At 39.8% G+C, this 17,737-nt stretch overlaps 1 protein-coding gene and 1 long non-coding RNA gene across 3 annotated transcripts; one reads left to right on the top strand and one right to left on the bottom strand.

The window, feature by feature from the left end:
• The first annotated feature begins 123 nt into the window (after positions 1-123).
• Positions 124-3,138, top strand: LOC120723515. The gene is made up of 3 exons (XR_005693764.1): positions 124-933; positions 2,021-2,046; positions 2,945-3,138. It is a non-coding gene; the product is annotated as an uncharacterized LOC120723515 (long non-coding RNA).
• A 1,042-nt stretch (positions 3,139-4,180) lies between these two features.
• LOC120723475 (leukotriene B4 receptor 1-like) lies at positions 4,181-9,368 on the bottom strand. Of its 2 annotated transcripts, none has more exons than XM_040014936.1 (5): positions 9,202-9,368; positions 7,229-7,826; positions 5,892-6,086; positions 5,731-5,774; positions 4,181-4,788 (listed from the first exon to the last, which is right to left on the bottom strand). In XM_040014936.1, exons 2-5 carry the CDS (start codon positions 7,805-7,807, stop codon positions 4,515-4,517), a joined length of 1,092 nt encoding a protein of 363 aa, XP_039870870.1. In that variant the 5' UTR covers positions 7,808-7,826; positions 9,202-9,368; the 3' UTR covers positions 4,181-4,514. The 2 variants fall into 2 exon arrangements, with proteins under 2 accessions (XP_039870870.1, XP_039870862.1); XM_040014928.1 differs by having other exon boundaries at positions 5,886-6,086; positions 9,202-9,358.
• Positions 9,369-17,737: the final 8,369 nt, after the last annotated feature.

Genomic DNA, 17,737 nt, shown 5'->3' with positions numbered 1-17,737 from the left:
AAATCTTAACAACAGTAACAACAATAATAATTTAATGTTGTTATTTATGTTAGCTACACACACACACACACACACACACACACACACACACACACACACACACATATATATGTGTGTGTAACAATGTGCTGCTTTGGAAAGATGAAACCAAAGTTGAGATGGTTGGTCATAATGCACACCGCCATGTTTGCCAAAAAAAACCAAACACAGCATATCAACACAAACATCTCATACCAGCTGTTGGTGGTAGAGGGGGGTAACAATTTGAGGACTGTTTTGCGGCCACAGGACCTGTGCACCTTGCATTCACTGTGCTAATCAAAAGTATTCTAGGGTCAAATAAGAAGTAATCGGTCCCATAGCTACAGCTTGGCAGCAAATCTGCAACAGAATGGCTAAAAAAAGATGTTGCATTGGCTCAGTCAAAGTCCAGGCTGCAACCTTATTAAAATATTGTAGCAGGACCTTCAGAGAGCTGTGCATAAAAGTTTGCCTGCTAACGTCAATTAGCTGAAGCAACACCGTAAGGACGTGTGGGCCTAAATTCCTCCAAAATGACGTTAGAGATTGATAAAGTCATGTGGAAAATGTACTGCATGCCACTGTATGTATTTTCCTTACTTGTATATTCAGGCTGTGCCTCTATGCTGCTACTTTATGTCATTATGTTTACATTTCGGTAGTAATGTGTTTCAGTAATAATATGCAGGATGCGTATTAAAGAGAAGATGTCTTGAAAGTATACTGTTAAACGATGTTTTTATTTTTATGCGGCACAGGCAAACCCGGAAGCTGCTTGCTTGACGGCAGAGAGCAGGGGACACGTGGTTTGATAAAGAGATAAATTGCGGCTCGGGCTCATTAACGACCTCTCTTCCTTGTTGCGGTGATGCAGGTCGGACGTGAGGTCCTTGAGAGACGAGAACTGACGAGGTGACACCTTGTTTTACTCTAAATGTTCACATTTAGTGATGATTCTCTTCGTTATTGTCGCAGGTGTCGTGTTTATATTTATGCGTTTGCGCGTTTCTTGCCGTTATTTCCGCACATTGTTAGCTCGCAGCTTCAGTAGCGCCAAATGCACCTCGTGGTTTCCGCTGATGAGGAAAATGCAGCTGAATATTAAACGATGCATACGAGGGAATGATGTAATTTAGGCTTTGATTGGGAGCTCAGTGAACTTTAAGGTGCTGGGGCTGTGTTCTGTAATGTTATAACAGTTTAGGTTGATGTGTTTGAGGTTAATGACTCCCATAGGAGGAAGACCTGTGGGTCAGGGTTGGTGTGTACTTCAAACATCACATACAAAACGATCTAAATGAAGCTGGCTTGCTTCACCGAGAACTGAACGAAACTGATTAAAATTGGAAGTTAATTTTAGTTGCGTCAAACAAGACAATACCCGTGCATAAGACCTCCGTGCTACTATGTTGGGGCAACTAACGTCCACTATGAACTTCATAAGTAACAAAGTTAAAACTAATATAAAGGTCAAGCACTAAGGCCTTGTTTACAAAGGGTATAATCCGTTTTATTAAGAGCTTGAGGAGTCAGCGTGTTCCCTTTGTTTATGCTTGTAAAACAAAGAGTTTCCTGTCTTGTCCTATCTGAGAGTGTAAATTCCTAAATGAGCTAAATAGGTTCTGTAAGTTATAAACATTGCTGTAATATTTACCAAAATCACAAGCTGAATGTTCAGTTCACACATTTCAAAATGCATCAACTAAACAGTGCATTATATAAAAAAAATAAGAAATTATTTCTTTACTCTTAGCTTTATTACACTAGGCCCATTAATTGAGTTGTGCCATTTCAGTTCTCATCCTATACCTGCTGCAGATGCAGACTTGCCAGCTTTTAGTCAAACCTTGATGATGAGTTGCATGTGAGTCCGTGTTTCACCTGAAACCTCATGATTATCTTTCACTGCACTGATGGGTTTGACAGTAAGGGCGCAGGTCAGGCACTCTGGTGTGTAAGTGCACAGTTAAGCTAATCTTATGTTCCTTTTCTCTTTCAGGATTTCAGAACCTGGGTGTGTCCAAGGTAAGGTTTCTTCAGTTTTGTTCGCTGAAATTGCATCACAATATCTGTTGGTTTAAAAGTGTGGAAATTCCAAGCTTTAGATTCAAGATTCAAGGTGTTTAATGTCATGTGTCCAAAGAAAAAAGGCATTTCTCTGTGCAAATGAATTTGTTTCTTTGCTGTCCACCCTCAGATGCTGGTTAAGATATACAATAGAAATAGAGCAGATAAAATACAAATGGTACAAATAAATAAATGAAGAGAGAAAAGGAGATAAAATTAAGAAATTTAAGATGCTGAAGTCAGGTGGTCTATAGTCAAAATTTAACTAGGGTCAAATTCTGCTGGATAATTTCTTTTTTGACTTTTTGAAATTAAATGGTTAATGCAATCCACTCTGGATATCAAAATCCAGCCCATAATCTGATATTGAATGGCCAATAAGCTTGCATCACAAAGGAACCGTATTATCTAATAGCCCGTTTTCATTAGTCCCTATTCGGGTCAGGACACTTTTTAGGGTTTTCCATTAGGTGATAGTACCTGGTACTTTTTATTTTTAGTACAAACTCAACCGGGGTACCAAGCAATCGAGGCAGAAATATGAAAATGTGTCCGTAGATGTGACGTCAGACTGCGTGTCACTGATTGGCTAGTCAGTGATGCATGAAGTCAGCAAAGCCATTAAGTTGATGACTTTAAATTAACTTAGGTTAACATTAAAGTGTTACTTAGTCTGTGCAGTATGTTTTTAGATTGTGGTGTACTAAAAATGTGTAACCAGAGTTTAGTACAACATAGTTCAACAGCACCCCCCACTTTTTTTTTCTTTTTTTTTTTTTTTTAAAACTCTAAAGTGATTGTAATGCTGAATTAATGCCTTTGAGGCTCTATTAATATTATTTTCTTTGTTTGACAGGTGATGGATCCTTCATGAGCTCTGGCTGCTGGGTTTCCTCAGGTGGAAATGTTGTGATTTTAAAGTATTAAATGTAATTTATTTTAATTAAATCTTTGTTTACTGACAAATACAACTCTATCTATATTTCAGTGATAACAATTTGTAGTAGGTACATCTGTGTGTTCAATAAAGCATCTTTTTTGTAAATCAAACTTTTGCAGGTTTTTATTTCAAATGTGTAATTTGAATTGTTTTTGCAGGATGTGTTGGGCTTGGACTGTGCAAAGGACTTCTTTTTAATTATGGTTAATGTGCCGTACATTTGAAGTTGGGGCAAAATGGGTAAATGAATATTAAAATTAGACTGGAGCATGTCTAAATGGACCAGTCAAAACATGTTTAAAGTGTAGTTGGGAAAATGACTCAAAATGACTAAATTAAAATTCCTGTTGCCTAATCTGCGAAAAGGCGTTACTGAAAGGTATGAAAAGCATCAGTAAAACTGAGGTCTTGATCTCAGTATACACTCACTGGGCTCTGTCATTGGCTACAGCCTGCTACTATAGCAGATATTTGACAAGATGCTGAAAAGACTACTCAGATTTTGGTCTATTTGGATGTGATGGAATCAGTTGCTTTGGGTTTGGCAGCTGATACAACCTTCATTCCACAAACCAAAGGTGCTGTATTAGACTGACTGGAGGCTATTTGAGCAGTGAGCTCGTTTTCAAGTTGAGGAAACCAGTTTGAGATGACCTGAGCCTTGTGCCTTGGCAGCAACAATAGTATGCAAGTGTACTTGTGTTTAACAACGCTCAAACATTGATCACCAGCATCGATGCAAGCCTGGAGAATCCACTCTTGCACAAAACTCTGACTTTGACCATTTTTGGTGAGGAAATTGTAGCATTGGGAATGGCACATTTTCTGCAGCTGTAGCCAATTTTCTTTAATTTAGAGATGCTCTTCTACATTTGTAACAATTAGTTTAAGTTGGTGGTGCCTTTTCTTGGCTCAAAGTCATTCTGGCTTTAACGATGACAAAATAAAAACAGATTATGTAGAAATGTTGGACAAAGAGCAGGTTAAACACGAGTCCTTTGACTTGAGCTTCTATGTAACAAATCTGACAGAAGCTCATGACACTGTCAATTGGAGAAGATTTTTTTTTTTCATTGAAAGTAAACTGCATTAAAAATTTCTTGATATTGAATATGCAGTTTTCTTAAAGTGTACTTTAGTAGCAAGCATCAGTTTTCATTCACACAATTTTTATTTTACAAAATCCGTCTTTACATTAAGGAATAAAAACTTTGTAGGTGTCATACATACATTACGCTTTTTTTTTTTTTTTTGTAGCTTTAACGTATTTACAGACCTGACACTTTACCTTCGTCTACGTGCATCTGTAAACTGCTTGTGCTTACACTCCTGACTTCCACTTTAATTGTGTTATCACATTTTAAATAAAAAAAAAAATGCTGTGCTAATGCTTGTTGTGTGTAGCCTAAAATCTATAAGTCCACTTAAAGCTTTACACAATTTTAAGTGCTTTCATTTATATATACAGTCTGTTAGTGTATGAAGTTCATTCAAGATTCCTTTTCTCTGGAGTAGAAGCCACTGTAGGATTTTGACAATCAACATTACTCTCTCCCACATTGTCATAAGTTGTGAGTTGGGTGCTTTTGGTTCCTGTTTGATCTGATAATGTTCCCTCAAATAGCTTAGCCATGAAGGCAAAACCATTTTTCTTGATGTAGGATTTCCCTGCAAAGGTGTAGAGGACTGGGTTAGCACAACTGCTGATGAAGGCCAAAGCTGAGGTCACTGCACGGCTGGACTGAGAGATGGTATCTAATCTGCAGGGGAAAAGTTTGACAAGTCATATATATATATTTTTTTTTTTTCAGCTGTGTTCATTGCACATAGATTTCTCCACATTCTGAATAATTTCATAATATTATGTACTTGAGATGGTAGGATGGTCAATGTCTTTACAACTTCACATTGAGGAACATTACTCTGAAATTGCTGCACATATTTTAGATGTAGTTTTTGCAGATTGGTGACCCTTTACCCATCTTTACTTGTGAAAAACTATACCTCTCTAAGATGCTCTTACTGACCTGTTCCTCTAGCACTTCCACTGCACTTTTTGCATTTAAACATTCAAAGTTTGTACTTGCTCTTGTAAGAATGCCCCCCCCCCACCCCCACACACACACCCAAAAAAGCTTTTGGTTTTTTTTTTTGGTTTCAGCAGAGTGGATCCCGCCCGAGGGCCCAGACACTTCCACCTTCCTCGCCTGCTCAGGTGTGGTGGGAAGTGGGGGGCCGAGCTGGGGACGTGACCCAAGGGTCCACAGAGCCGTAGGCGCCCCAAGTTATTCTCAGGCAGGGGAGGGGGTGGTGGCCTAGCCCACTGTAGTCTGATCCCAAAGCTGATGAGGGAGTGGATCCCGCCCAAGGGCCTGGACACTCTGCCATTGCCTGTGAGATATCCACTTTCCTCATCAGTCCTGAGCTATGGATGTGACCCGAGGGTCTCACTCACTGGCTAACACATTAGCCACAGCTAGCCGCTAGAGACACAGCAGCTACAACTTTATTCTTCTGTTGTGGGGATCCGGGCAACAGAATCTACCGAGACAGGCTTCCCACCATAAAGGTAAACGGACACACACTGTCACCACACACTAACCATATATTGATGCCACACAAAAGCACACACATGTACAACCAAGTAAAGAATATGTAACAGAGTGGAGAAAGAGCCTCTACAGAAAACTTAAGTTACTCACCTTTCTCTTATGGGTGAGTTCTTTGGGTACCAAGCAGCTGCCACCTTTGGTAGAAAACAAAACACACTCAGTATTCACTCAAAAGCACAGCTCTCTTAACAGAAATTTTGAGCAGATTTGATGCGAATATTTGTCAAGAACACGCCCTCGCACACCTGTACCATGTTGATGACGTGGTACGGCAGCCAGAACAGACCAAATGTGATGACAATAGCCAGGATGAGTTTCTCGCTGCGGGCATTTCGTTGGAACTTGGTCTCCCTCAAGCGTTTCAGGATGACAACATAGCAGGTTATAATGATTGCATAAGGAATAATGAATCCTGCCACTGTCTCAAATGCGTACTGAAACCTCACCTGAAAACAAGAGCATATAAAGAAAGGCATTTTTCTTCAGACATGAACTGATTTCTCCAAATATGGAAAACAAATAAAGAAGTAAAAGCTAAAATTGTAAAACTGTTTAAGTTGAATTAACTTATTTGCTTTGTTTTTGTCAAATTAGAGGACAAAATCAAACATCTGATGACTTTAAGCCACGTCATGATGTCTTTTGTGTGAAAAAGCACCTTCTGCATAATAAGTATTTTTACTTTATACATTCTGAAGGGAATTTGGATGCTACTAGTTTTGCAGCCTTAATTAACAACAACTTTTATTGTTGCCACTTTAGCTTAGTGGGTGAACAAGCGAGCACATGCCACATGGCTGGAGAGCTATGACCCAGGTTTGAATCTGACCTACAGCACTTTGCTGCATGTCTTCCCTCTCTCCTCCTCTTCAAGTATTATCTTAACTGCTTTGCTATCCAATAAAGGGGAAAATGCCAACAAAACTAGTATTTTAAAAAGAGGACTTTTACCTGTAAAAATAAAGGTTTTGCATTGATCCTTTATGAAGGATCAACACAAAAGCTTGAAACACATGGAGTCTAGTGTATAAAGAATCTTTTAGTAAAAGTAATCTGCTCAAAGCACTATGGATACTAGTTAAGCTGTAGCTATAAAAGGCCTTAAACACAATAAAAACACATCTGCAACCTCCTGCTAAAATAGACTGTCTACTTGTTCATGAAGTTGTATCTAATAAAATGTATTTTTATGTAAGTATTACCATTATTTCTTTTATTATTATTTTTTAAGTCAGTGGTTTGTGACATTGAAACAGAATTCATTTTTAAAGAAAAGACTGTTCTCAGTTTTTTCTCTCTTCAGCACCCTATTATAAACTGATGTGAATTAAGAAGGCTGATATCATCCAATGAAGATTTTCAAGTTGTTGATGCATCTTTATTAAAAAACAAAAAACAAAACAAACCTAATTTCAGATAGGTGTGCTGGACCTTTTGCTCAAAGCATGTGATCATGTTCAATACCTCACTCACTATTTTACGGGCGCTCACATGCAGAAGGTTTTTTGAAGGCATTTTATGGATGGAAATATGATTATGAAACTAATCAGATCAGTGGCAGACAAATAACCAACACAAGTGTACTTACATGTCTACGCAGTGTGTGATTGGGTGCACACACATATGTTGTTTGATTCATATCATCAGTTTCTTTTTTCACATCTCGAAACACCAACGAGGGGATAGACATGACCATCACTAGCACCCACGTGCCTAGGATCACCCTCCTCACAACCTTCCTGGTGATCAGGTGATACAGTGTGTGTGGAAAGACCACGGCCAACAGCCTGTTCACGCTCATCAGGGTTATCAGAAAGATTGACGCATACATGTTGGAGTTGCACAGGTAGAACAGGATTTTGCACATGGCGTTACCAAAGACCCACGTCTGCATGGCCAGGTAGATGATGAAAAAGATGGTGAGAGCCATGAGGAACCCATCAGCACATGCCAAGTTGAGGATGAGGAGAGTGGTGACTGAGCGTTGTCGGCAGCGAGCCAGGATGCTCCAGACAATGAAGAGATTTCCAGGGACGCCCAGGAGGAAGACCAAGCTGAGGATGAGGGCACCAATGGCTGCGGAATAGTCATTTTTCACAGCATTTTCATCATCAGGGTCAGGGGTGGGGTTTGGTCCAGTCAGAGGTGAGAGACTTGAGTAGCTCATGGCAGAAGAATCTTTGATCCTTTAGATGGGAAAAAACATTAGAACACCAAAAGGAAATTATGTAGCTTACAGCTGCTCCAAGACAATGACAGTAACAGACTAAACTAATTTAATATGACAATGTATTAAAAAGTCTACAAAACATCAGCAATAGCTCTAAAATATATATAACTATAGATCAATTTAAATATCAAGAATATTACAGAGGTGAAATAAATGAGATTGACATTTAACTCTATAAATCAATAAATAAACAAAACTAATGAGGTCCAAAACACTAAAGTAGCCCTTGATAAATGCTAACTTCATGGAAACTGTTTACAGTGGTTATAATTCAGCATGACTGTCAGGTTAGCAGATTGCCCCTTCAGTATTATTTATTATCATTCATTCATTTATCTTTTTAAGATAAGCACCTTTGAACTGCATTTTCGGACTCTCCACGTTGAACAGATGTTTCTTATCAAGAAAGAGCTTCAATACCTTAATCCAGAAATCATGGGAGACCACCCAAAACACGTTTAACCTGCACCGCCAAAGCCTAAATCCTATTTTACTTAATAGATCTGAAAAACTTCTACAAATATGAAAACCAAAATGTTTGACTTTGGTAGTGTTTATTTTTCGACATTTAACCATCAGCTCTGTACAGATAGATTTTAGACACTTCCTAAAACCACAACCTATTTTTTCTCTGTGTTAAGCAAATTAGATATAGTTTTTTACTAGTTTATTTTTTTTTTTTAAAAAGAGACAGAAATTACTGAACACAGAGTTTTTGGACGATTTGATTCTTTCAACAAACAACATTCAAACAAACCATAATATTAAGAAGACAGTCATACACAATAACTGAGGACATGTGCTACCCTGACACAGCGTTTAAATATTTGCAACCAAGCCAACGATTCAGCCCAAACTTGTCGAACATTAGCTGCACTGCGTCAAAGAAAAGTATACAGTCTTTGTTTCAAGTTGATTTTTTTTCCTCCTTTGTCTCATGTCGGAAACTGATATGCCGAAGTCACAGACAGTCATCCTCTGCGTCAGTTTTGCACCTTGTGGTAAAAAGTATGATGCATCTGTGCACTGATTGCAAAGACAAAATAAATATAAGTGATAGTGACAGAAGTCTAAAGGTTCACAAACTGGTCAACATACGATGATATGATGAGAACAAGACATCAAGTCTTAATTTCTTTTCTCTGGTACCACTAAAACACACTGTTTATTTTCCCCTGTTGGATTTTTGCAAGTAATTAAAAAAATTAATTACTGCCAGGCTTACATCACCAGTAAGTATTGCAACAAAAATAAGATGCTGTTTGTTATCAAAAAGAGGTCCAAAAGAAAATATGCTAAAATGACTATTTAGTATATATTATATTGCTCACCTTTTGACGGTTTGTTATTTCTCCGTGATGTGTATGAGCTTAGGATGTCCGCTGTTCCCAAAATTTGATGGTGTTCCTGTGAGCTGAATAAAAACTGAATCCTTTCCTGCCTCGCAGGCTGTAACATGCTGTCGGTGAGGGGATGTCCTTCCTTAAAAGTCATGCTATTTCTTTTTCTGTCTTGCACAACTTTCCTGTGTCATGTTTGCTGGGCACACAGGCACAAACATGTATTTAGAGATTACACACACACACATCAGCAAAATGTAATTGTTCACATAAGTCTCTGTCACTGACAGAAATGTTAATTTTCAAAATATAAAACAAAACCAAACAAAAAACCCAAACAGAACAAAAAGAAAAAAAATATTTAAACAGCCTTAAAAATACAGAACAATTGAGAACAACAACAACCAATTCTAAACTGGGAGCTAAATGAAGTCAGATCTGTTATTCACTGTAATCTCTTCCTGTCTGTCAGATCCAGAAGCCAGTAGCTAAACACATTTTGAATTATTTTTACCGATGGAAATCAGGAAGAAAAAAGATTCAGAAAGAGAAGTACTGATAGATGAATTCATGAATTAAAAAGGCATGCAGAATTCCTGACAATATATCAGTGTTTAAGGCAGAGATGTCAGGTTTATGTTATTGTTTGGCTGCCATGCACTGCATGTGGGTGTCCAGGGCAGTGCGGATGAAGATCAGTTCGCAAAAAGAGTCACTCTTGAGGAAAGAACCGAATGTACATATGTCATAACCATTGAGGAAATGTGTGAAAACAAGGAAAACAGAAAATCTTTCATTCGTGAAAGCCATGACAAATAAACTTTCCCTCCACAATTAAAAGATATTTTATTGTAACCAGGTTGAAACTTTGTGGTTGTGAGTTAATGATTGAGGTGACTGATTAATAAAGATCCCGATGGAAAGTTTTCAGAATCAGTAGAAGCAGTTTTCAATCTTCACACCATTTAATAGCATGCAAGGATTACATGGGTATCTTATTTTTAGACTGTTGAATACAATACACAGTCCAGCAGAGGGCAGCAACACTTCAGCACTCTGTCTACCTAACATCAGCAGAGATCCCTGAAAAACAGCTGCTCCTAATACATCCAAGTTCTCTGTTTTAATTACATAACCCAGCAATCAGTGACCTTCAGGGAACCATGAAGGAACATTCTTTCTAAGTTCCCTGAAGGTTGTGAGGGCCAAAATGAGGCTATGTGAGACAGTGAAACATTTGAAGCATTTGTGCTGGAATTGCATCGAGGTTTTGGTGCGAGATCGACAGACGGATTGGTGCCGTGTCTGCAGCGATGTACTGTACTGGTTCGTCGTGGTGACGATAGAGCTGAGCATAAAAGCAAAGCTCTCAATTTACCATTTGGTCTATGTCCCTACCTTCACCTACAGTTACGAGCTATGGGTAGTGACCAAAAGAAATAAGTGGAAATAAGCTTCCTCCAAAGACTGGCATCTGCTGCCACATCAAAAGGAGCCAATTGGTTTGAGCATCTTACTAGGATTTCTCTTGGGCGCCTGCGAGATGTCATTTTTAATATTTGCTGTCTTTGTCCTATCATCAGCAGTCTACTGTTTACTATCATAGCCAAGTGGCTAACAAAGGTAAACAGAAGTTTTCCCAATTCCTACTAATGAATGTTATCTTGTTTCAAGATACATAATACCTGCCATTATCCAAAGTCACATCTGCTTTCCTGTATCTTTTGCTTGTTATCGTTTTCTCTCTCTCTCTTTTTTTTTTTTTTTTAAAACCTGGTGGCTTTGACCTTTTTTTGTCCATCTTCCATCAGTAATTTTGCTCTCCAGTATCAACACCCAACCCAACAACATAAACTAATAGACTAATAGATCTACACCTTGTTGTGATTTCACACAACCCAGGAAAAATAATTACTACATAATGGGCTTGCATTGACAATATTATGAAAGAAATGTGCACTATTTGGAAGCAGCCCGCCCCCTCCCCTTTCAACAGGTTGTGTGTGAGACTTCAGCACAGCAGCAGCAGCAAGCAGGCGCACCGAGGGCCCTGGCGCACACTTTTCGCTCACTCATGTGTATGATAGAATTTAGAAAACACATCGGTGAAAATTATAAGTCTATATAATAATGTCTTCAGCTTTTGTGTTTCTTGTCTTGCAGAACATGTGCAGGATTAAGTCTATCATCAGAGTAGATCTCCTGCTGACCTCCAAAGTCCAAAAGGAAATGTTTTTGGCCCGGTTTAATAACCCTGTACAGCCTGTCATACAGTGGATGCAATGGGTGCCCATGGGCAACAAACAAAATGTCCAGTGTCCTTGGAACAAACATGTACCGGGTCAAAAACACGATGATGCCATGAAAGGGGAACTACCGGGCCTGGGCGGCCAGTGACAACATTACGAAGCAGGCGCGGACCACCGTCCCACGCAGCACAAGGCCTGTTTTCATTGACTGAAGGGCAAGGACGTCCGGGTTCTGCACATTGCTCAGTGGCCATGGCAGTGTAGTCTACGCCAATATACACGGGAGAAACCAACACGTAGGAGAGACAGTCAGGGATGTGATTGGACTTTTACCAGCCACATGCTGAATGTCTATCGTAAACTCCGAAATGGACGCCAACTGGCGCTGCTGGCATGCGCTCCATGGGTCAGAGACCTTGGATATTGCAAGGGATCAACATATGTGGTAAAGTTGCAACCCTCGAGCAAAATGCATGCACTTCGTGTCATGAGGTGCAGGGCCAGCTACTCCCTGACGAAAACAACACGTTCGGCATCCAGTGTATGACTGAAAAAGGCGAGTGGCTGCCAGACACCGGAAACCCGCTGTTCCAACATGGCACCCTCTGCTACGTCCAATGCGTCAGTGGTTAACGCGATCTCTGCTGAAGGAAACGGGTAGGCCAGCAGGGTGGCATTAGCTAGCGCAGACTTGGCTGTGGATTACGCCTGGATGCATTCTGGGAGCCAGTCAACAAGATCTTTGGCTGTTTTACCTTTCAAGGCAGCGTAGAGCGGCTGTAGCAGGTGGGAAGCTCTGGGGAGAAAGTGGTTGTAAAAATTGATCATCCCCAAGAACTCCTGCAACACTTTAACCGACGTGGGATGCAGAAAAGCCGAAACGGCCTGGACCCCATCTGGCAACGGGACCACACTATCAGCAGAAATGCGGTGCCCCAGGAAATCCAGGACATGCAACCCAAACTGGCACTTGGAAGGGTTGGAAGCAGAGTAAAACATGGTGCAGATGGGACTCGTGCTCGCTCACCGAGCAGCTGGCCACCAATATATCGTCCAGGTACACGAAAACGAAAGGCAGCCCCCGCAAGACAGAGTCCATCAGCCTTTCAGGCCAAACAGCATGCACAAAGACTCGAATAAGCCAAAGAGGGTAATGACAGCGGTTTTAGAAACGTCTTCGGCGTGCACAGGGAACCTGGTGATACCGCGGCACCACGTCAATGTCAGAAAAAATTCGAGGTCCCAGTGAGATGGGCGGAAAAATCCTGAATGTGGAGGTGGGGTAACGATCGTTCTCCGTGGCATTATTTAAACGGCGAAAATCTCTGCATGGCCGCTGCCGACCGTCTGCCAACACCCAGGTCTGAGAGGGAGAGAAGCTATTCGGCTCGCTCCACATCGGAGAGGGCATAGCGCTGAAGAAGCAGTTCCTTAAAGGCGGCATATTTCCCTTGGGCGGGTGGATCCCGGAGGAGGGTAATTGCACGACAGGTGGCTAGCGGGTTGAGCGAGGCCACCACATGGTGATACTTCGTGTCGTCAGTCGAGATGACACGAAGGGTGAACTGAGCCTCCACGTGCACGAACCACAATGCGGGATCATGGAGCCAAAAGTCCGGCAGCTTCAGCGCCACAGCAAACTTAGCTGCAGCAGGAGGCGGAGGACCTGCAGTCGTTGATGTATCCAGACCAGAGCCGGCGTCATCCTCAACCTGTAACATGTTTGAGTCTGGGGTCACCAATGTGGAGGTAAGCACAGACAACACGGGAGCTCTTAGTTCTCACTCCAGCTTTATTCCTCTCTTCACATCAACTGAATACATCGCCACAAAACTCAGCAACACATTTCCTCAACACTGGGTGTGAGTGGAGCCCTCTAGTGGTCCACCACAGCATTAAAATTTTAAATCGCGTTAATTGTGATGACAGCACCAACGTTGACAGCTATAGTTTGATGGTTTGTTTTTATTTTGCGAGCTGGTTATTAGGTGCTGCTCCAGCCAGCCAGAGAATCCCCGCTGCCCCGCCCTCTCCTCCCTGGAGTGGAAGCCCATTAAAATTTTATGTTAATCAGACTCTAGACTTTGTTTATCGTTCCAAAAACTACCTCTATAAATCAACTTATATAATGGAAAGGATTTCCATATGCTTTCTATTAGCATTAAGTGTTTTTGTCAAACTAATGTAATTAGTTGTTCATTTTTTGTTGTTGTTGCATTTTTTCAGTGTGAAAATGCATTATATGTACAATGATATTTTTAGATTTTGTTATATTTTTATATCATACCTTTTATTTCTACATGCATTTAACATTTATTGTTCAAAATCATTAAATCACTATCTATTAATTTTCTACAGTTTTACCAATTTCAGTGAATAATCTTAAAAGATATACAACTAATATAACTGTGAAATCTGTGAAATTACCTTATACCTTTTCAGAATTGACTAATACTTATAATTAGTAGGGGTGCAACGATACTCGTATCGATATTGAACCGTTTGATACAGTGCTTTCGGTTCGGTATGCATATGTATCGAACAATACAAAATTTTTAATTTATTTTATCAACTTTTCTTCTGACGATGCTGTCTGTGTTGAGAGCTCAGTGGATCTGCGTTCGACTACTCCGCCTAGGCTGCACTGTCGAGCGCAGATTCACTGAGCGCAGGGCAAGCTAGCAAGACAGAAGCTAAGCTCGTTGCAACATGGCAAATTGAACCTCCCCCACCCTCATTCAGATCTGGCCTTTGGAACCATTTTGGTCTTCATGTGACGTATGACCCTGAAGGTAAGCACGTCATGGACAAAAGTAAAACAGTATGTCGGATGTGCCACGCAATGCTCAATTACATGGGTGGGAACTACTGCCTTAGCGCAGTTTGCTCGTTAACGTGTTGACACTGTCCAGCCCCACGCATGGGGCAATCTGCGGTAGCTTGTTAATGGAGATTTGCCGTGTTGTGGCGTTAACGTCATTTCAGATTAATGCTGACAGCACTAGTGGGAACACAACGAATATGACTGCACATTTACGCCGACATCATCCTAGTGCAAAGACAAGTGGAAGCAGACAAAAACAACAAGCACGCATGCTACAAACTTTACCCGAGTCATTTAGACAGCCGTTAGCTCATGATTCTCCTTATGGGGACCTGATATGTTTAATATGCTGCTTAGAGTATACCCCAGAAGAAGTGTATAGTATAGCTTTTATTTTGGAAAGAGCCATTTCTCTGTAATAAACGCTTTTCCAAAGATGAGTGATTTCTCGATCAGATAGATTTATTTTTTTTATTACTTTGTTGTTTCAGCAACATTAAATTTAAAAACTGTACTTTTGAGTTAAAATATATATTTATAATTTTAATAAATGACAAATTAAAAAAGCATGAACATTTTTTTGTATCGAAAAAATATCGAACCGTGACACCAAAGGATCGAACCGAACCGTGAATTTTGTGTATCGTTGCACCCCTAATAATTAGATGTCATTCACAAGAAAAAGAAAGATCTAATTTCTTTCACCAGATTTTTTGTGAAAAGTTCCTTAATTGCAAAACACATCAGTTATTAACAAATCCATGTAAAAATAACAGAAACTACTTGTTTTTTTTTTATCATTTCCACTCACTTTGTGATTTTGTTAGAATTTCATACATTTAGAAATATATTAAACTTTGTATGAAAAGTGAAGAGAATTTGTAGAAATCCAACCCAAATTGTGAAGGTCTGTGACAAAGTGGATGAGCAGTTGCAATGGTCTCCTATTGTCCCATATGTGTTGACCTTTTTTTGCACATTATACACATTATTCTGTTTCTATTTATTTGCTGTGATTTGCTATTTGTTAAGTAACATTGTTGCATTCACTATCCCGGGTTTTGTTTGTGTAAGCGTTCTGTTGCCGGCAAATCAAACATTCTGCAAATTAAGGCAAATACTCAGTTACATGTTTCTTTATATTTTATTATGTTACAGATTAAGTCATTTGTTCATACTTTGTTCTGTCTTTTCAGTCTTCATGAGGGTCAGGTGTGGGGAAACGCCTGCCTAGCATTTTCTCATTTTAAAGTCACACATGATGTCACACATGACATCAGCAGGTCAAACCAAGTGGAGGGGTTTCTTTTTCCATAGAGATGCTTCCTTTTGTTTGTGTTAAGGTTTAAAGGGATTTGTTGAATTTTTTTCCTTTTGTTAATACTGCCATTTAGTTGTGTAAATGTGCATATTAGAAGTGTGAAGATGTTTTGTGTCTTTTTAATCATCTGTGTAGAGTTTTAGATCCCTCAGTTCGAGTGAGTGGTACTGGCTGGGCTAATTGGAGGGAAATTGATGGCCCTGTTTAAAGCCAGTCTCTACCAGATTCAGACAAGAGAGGAGAGGTGAGCTGTGTTGCCAGGTCCATGGTCTGTTGAGTTTTGTTAATGGAGTTGATTTGGGGGAAGTCTTGTTAAGTTACACATTAAATTAACTTCACTGTAAATAAATTGCTCACCTCTGGAAACCTGAAATGTCTGCGTAGTCTGCTTCCCTACCACCTTCCTTGATGTTCCAGTCTGACTACTTCACAAGGTCACGAATTGTTGAAGTTTATACTATAAGTTATCCTGCTTGTGCTATTTTGTTTTATTCCTTCAACAGAAAAAGAATTAGGCCAAGATTGGCAGAATCAACCTAAGAAACTCTTGCAAAAGGAGATCTTAAAAGTTTTAAAAATGTAGAATTTGAAGGTATAGTCTGGAAGATTTGTTTTTTCCAATGTATTTCTTAATTGAGGACTGTTTGGTAAATATCATTTAGTTCCATTATTTCAAAAGACATCATGAATCTCTACAGCAGATAATATATACAAAATAAACAAACAATAAAATAAAGATGTAATTTTAATTTTGAATTATATTGTTTATTCAAATGTGCAAAGTGCTTTGAGTGATCAGTAAGACTAGAAAATTTGCAGTACAGCAATGACTTGAGAGACAAAACCAAACCAAAACATTTATATAATGTTTGGAGTTTATATGAAGTAAAGATGTATGGCAACAGAAAAAGCTGGCCTTAACATAACTGACAAAACTACTTTGTACTACATCTAAAATCTTTTAGAGCCATCTGTAGCTTTACTCCATTGTTTGAATTCAATTTAGTTTTATTTATACAACGCCAAATCACAACAACAGTCGCCTCAAGGCGCTTTATATTGTAAGGTACTCCCTACAATAATACATACAGAGAAAAACCGAACAATCATATTACCCTATGAGCAAGCACTTTGGCGACAGTGGGACGGATAAACTCTCAGAACCAGGCTCGGGTAGGGGCGGCCATGTGCTGCGACTGGTTGGGGTGAGAGAAGGAAAACAGAATAAGACATGCTGTGGAAGACAGCCAGAGATTAATAACAAGTATTATTCAGTGCAGAGGGGTGAGTGAGAAAGTTGACTGAAGAAGAAACACTCGCTTCATCATGGGAATCCCCTCGCAGCCTATGCCTATTGCTAGGGATGGGTATCGTTTAGGTTTTATCCGATACCGGTGCCAAACCGGTACTTTTGAAACTGTGCTAGTGCTTAAATGGTGCTCAAACTGGTGCTTAAAGAATGGAGAACACAAAATTGGTCCAAAAACCTCTCATGTTCAGCTGTTTTGTTTTTTTTTTGTAAAAAGATAACAATGTTAGCCTTTTCTGCAGCTATAGGGCATATATGGTATCATTCTTGGCTGGAAGCAGTGCTTAAACAATGGAAAAAAAACACAAACTTTGTCCAAAAACCTCTCATGTTTAGCTGTTTTCCACTTTTTCTTTGGTCATTTTAGCCTTTTTGGCCAGGGTGAAGGGAGTATCTGCCATCAAACAAGAAGACAGCCGCATGTAGCTATGATGATGTTTGCTAGTTCACCTTACATGCATTAATGTAATAACATGGTTAGCCTACTCAACGTAAATTACACACGAACAACATTAAGCTACTGACCCAGAGAAGAACGGCTGCTGCTGTCATCATCATCCGTCATCATTTCTGCTACACTGGCAGGGCTAGGGGTCAGGACTCTCCTCTTCGTGTTTTTGGGGGATGTTGCTAACTCCGGGTCCGATAACAGGCAACCCACCCGCAGTAGATGTGCACGGTGTGAGGTCTCACAGCAAGCTATCAAATACGGCGCATTTCTCGGCTTTAAAAAAAAAAACGCTATGCGTCGCCAGGTGTTTCATCGGATTTGAGGTGTTACCTCCTTTGACAGTATCACAGTATCAGCTTAAAGGACTTGTTGC

This window comes from Simochromis diagramma, unplaced genomic scaffold (assembly GCF_900408965.1).
Source record: "Simochromis diagramma unplaced genomic scaffold, fSimDia1.1 OVJJ01000205.1, whole genome shotgun sequence".
NCBI classification, from domain to species: Eukaryota; Metazoa; Chordata; class Actinopteri; order Cichliformes; family Cichlidae; genus Simochromis; species Simochromis diagramma.
The sequence above is the reverse complement of the archived record's forward strand: the minus strand, read 5'-3'. Positions and strand labels throughout refer to the sequence as shown.

Bases quoted from the DNA above. Each gene is read 5' to 3' on its own strand.
- LOC120723475 (XM_040014928.1), bottom strand. From the start codon at position 7,807: ATGAGCTACTCAAGTCTCTCACCTCTGACTGGACCAAACCCCACCCCT. The intron at 6,087-7,228 runs GTAAGTACACTT...TCTTGTTTTCAG, and splicing joins ATCACACACTGCGTAGACAT to GTGAGGTTTCAGTACGCATT. The intron at 4,789-5,730 runs GTGAGTAACTTA...TTTCCCCTGCAG, and splicing joins AACTCACCCATAAGAGAAAG to ATTAGATACCATCTCTCAGT.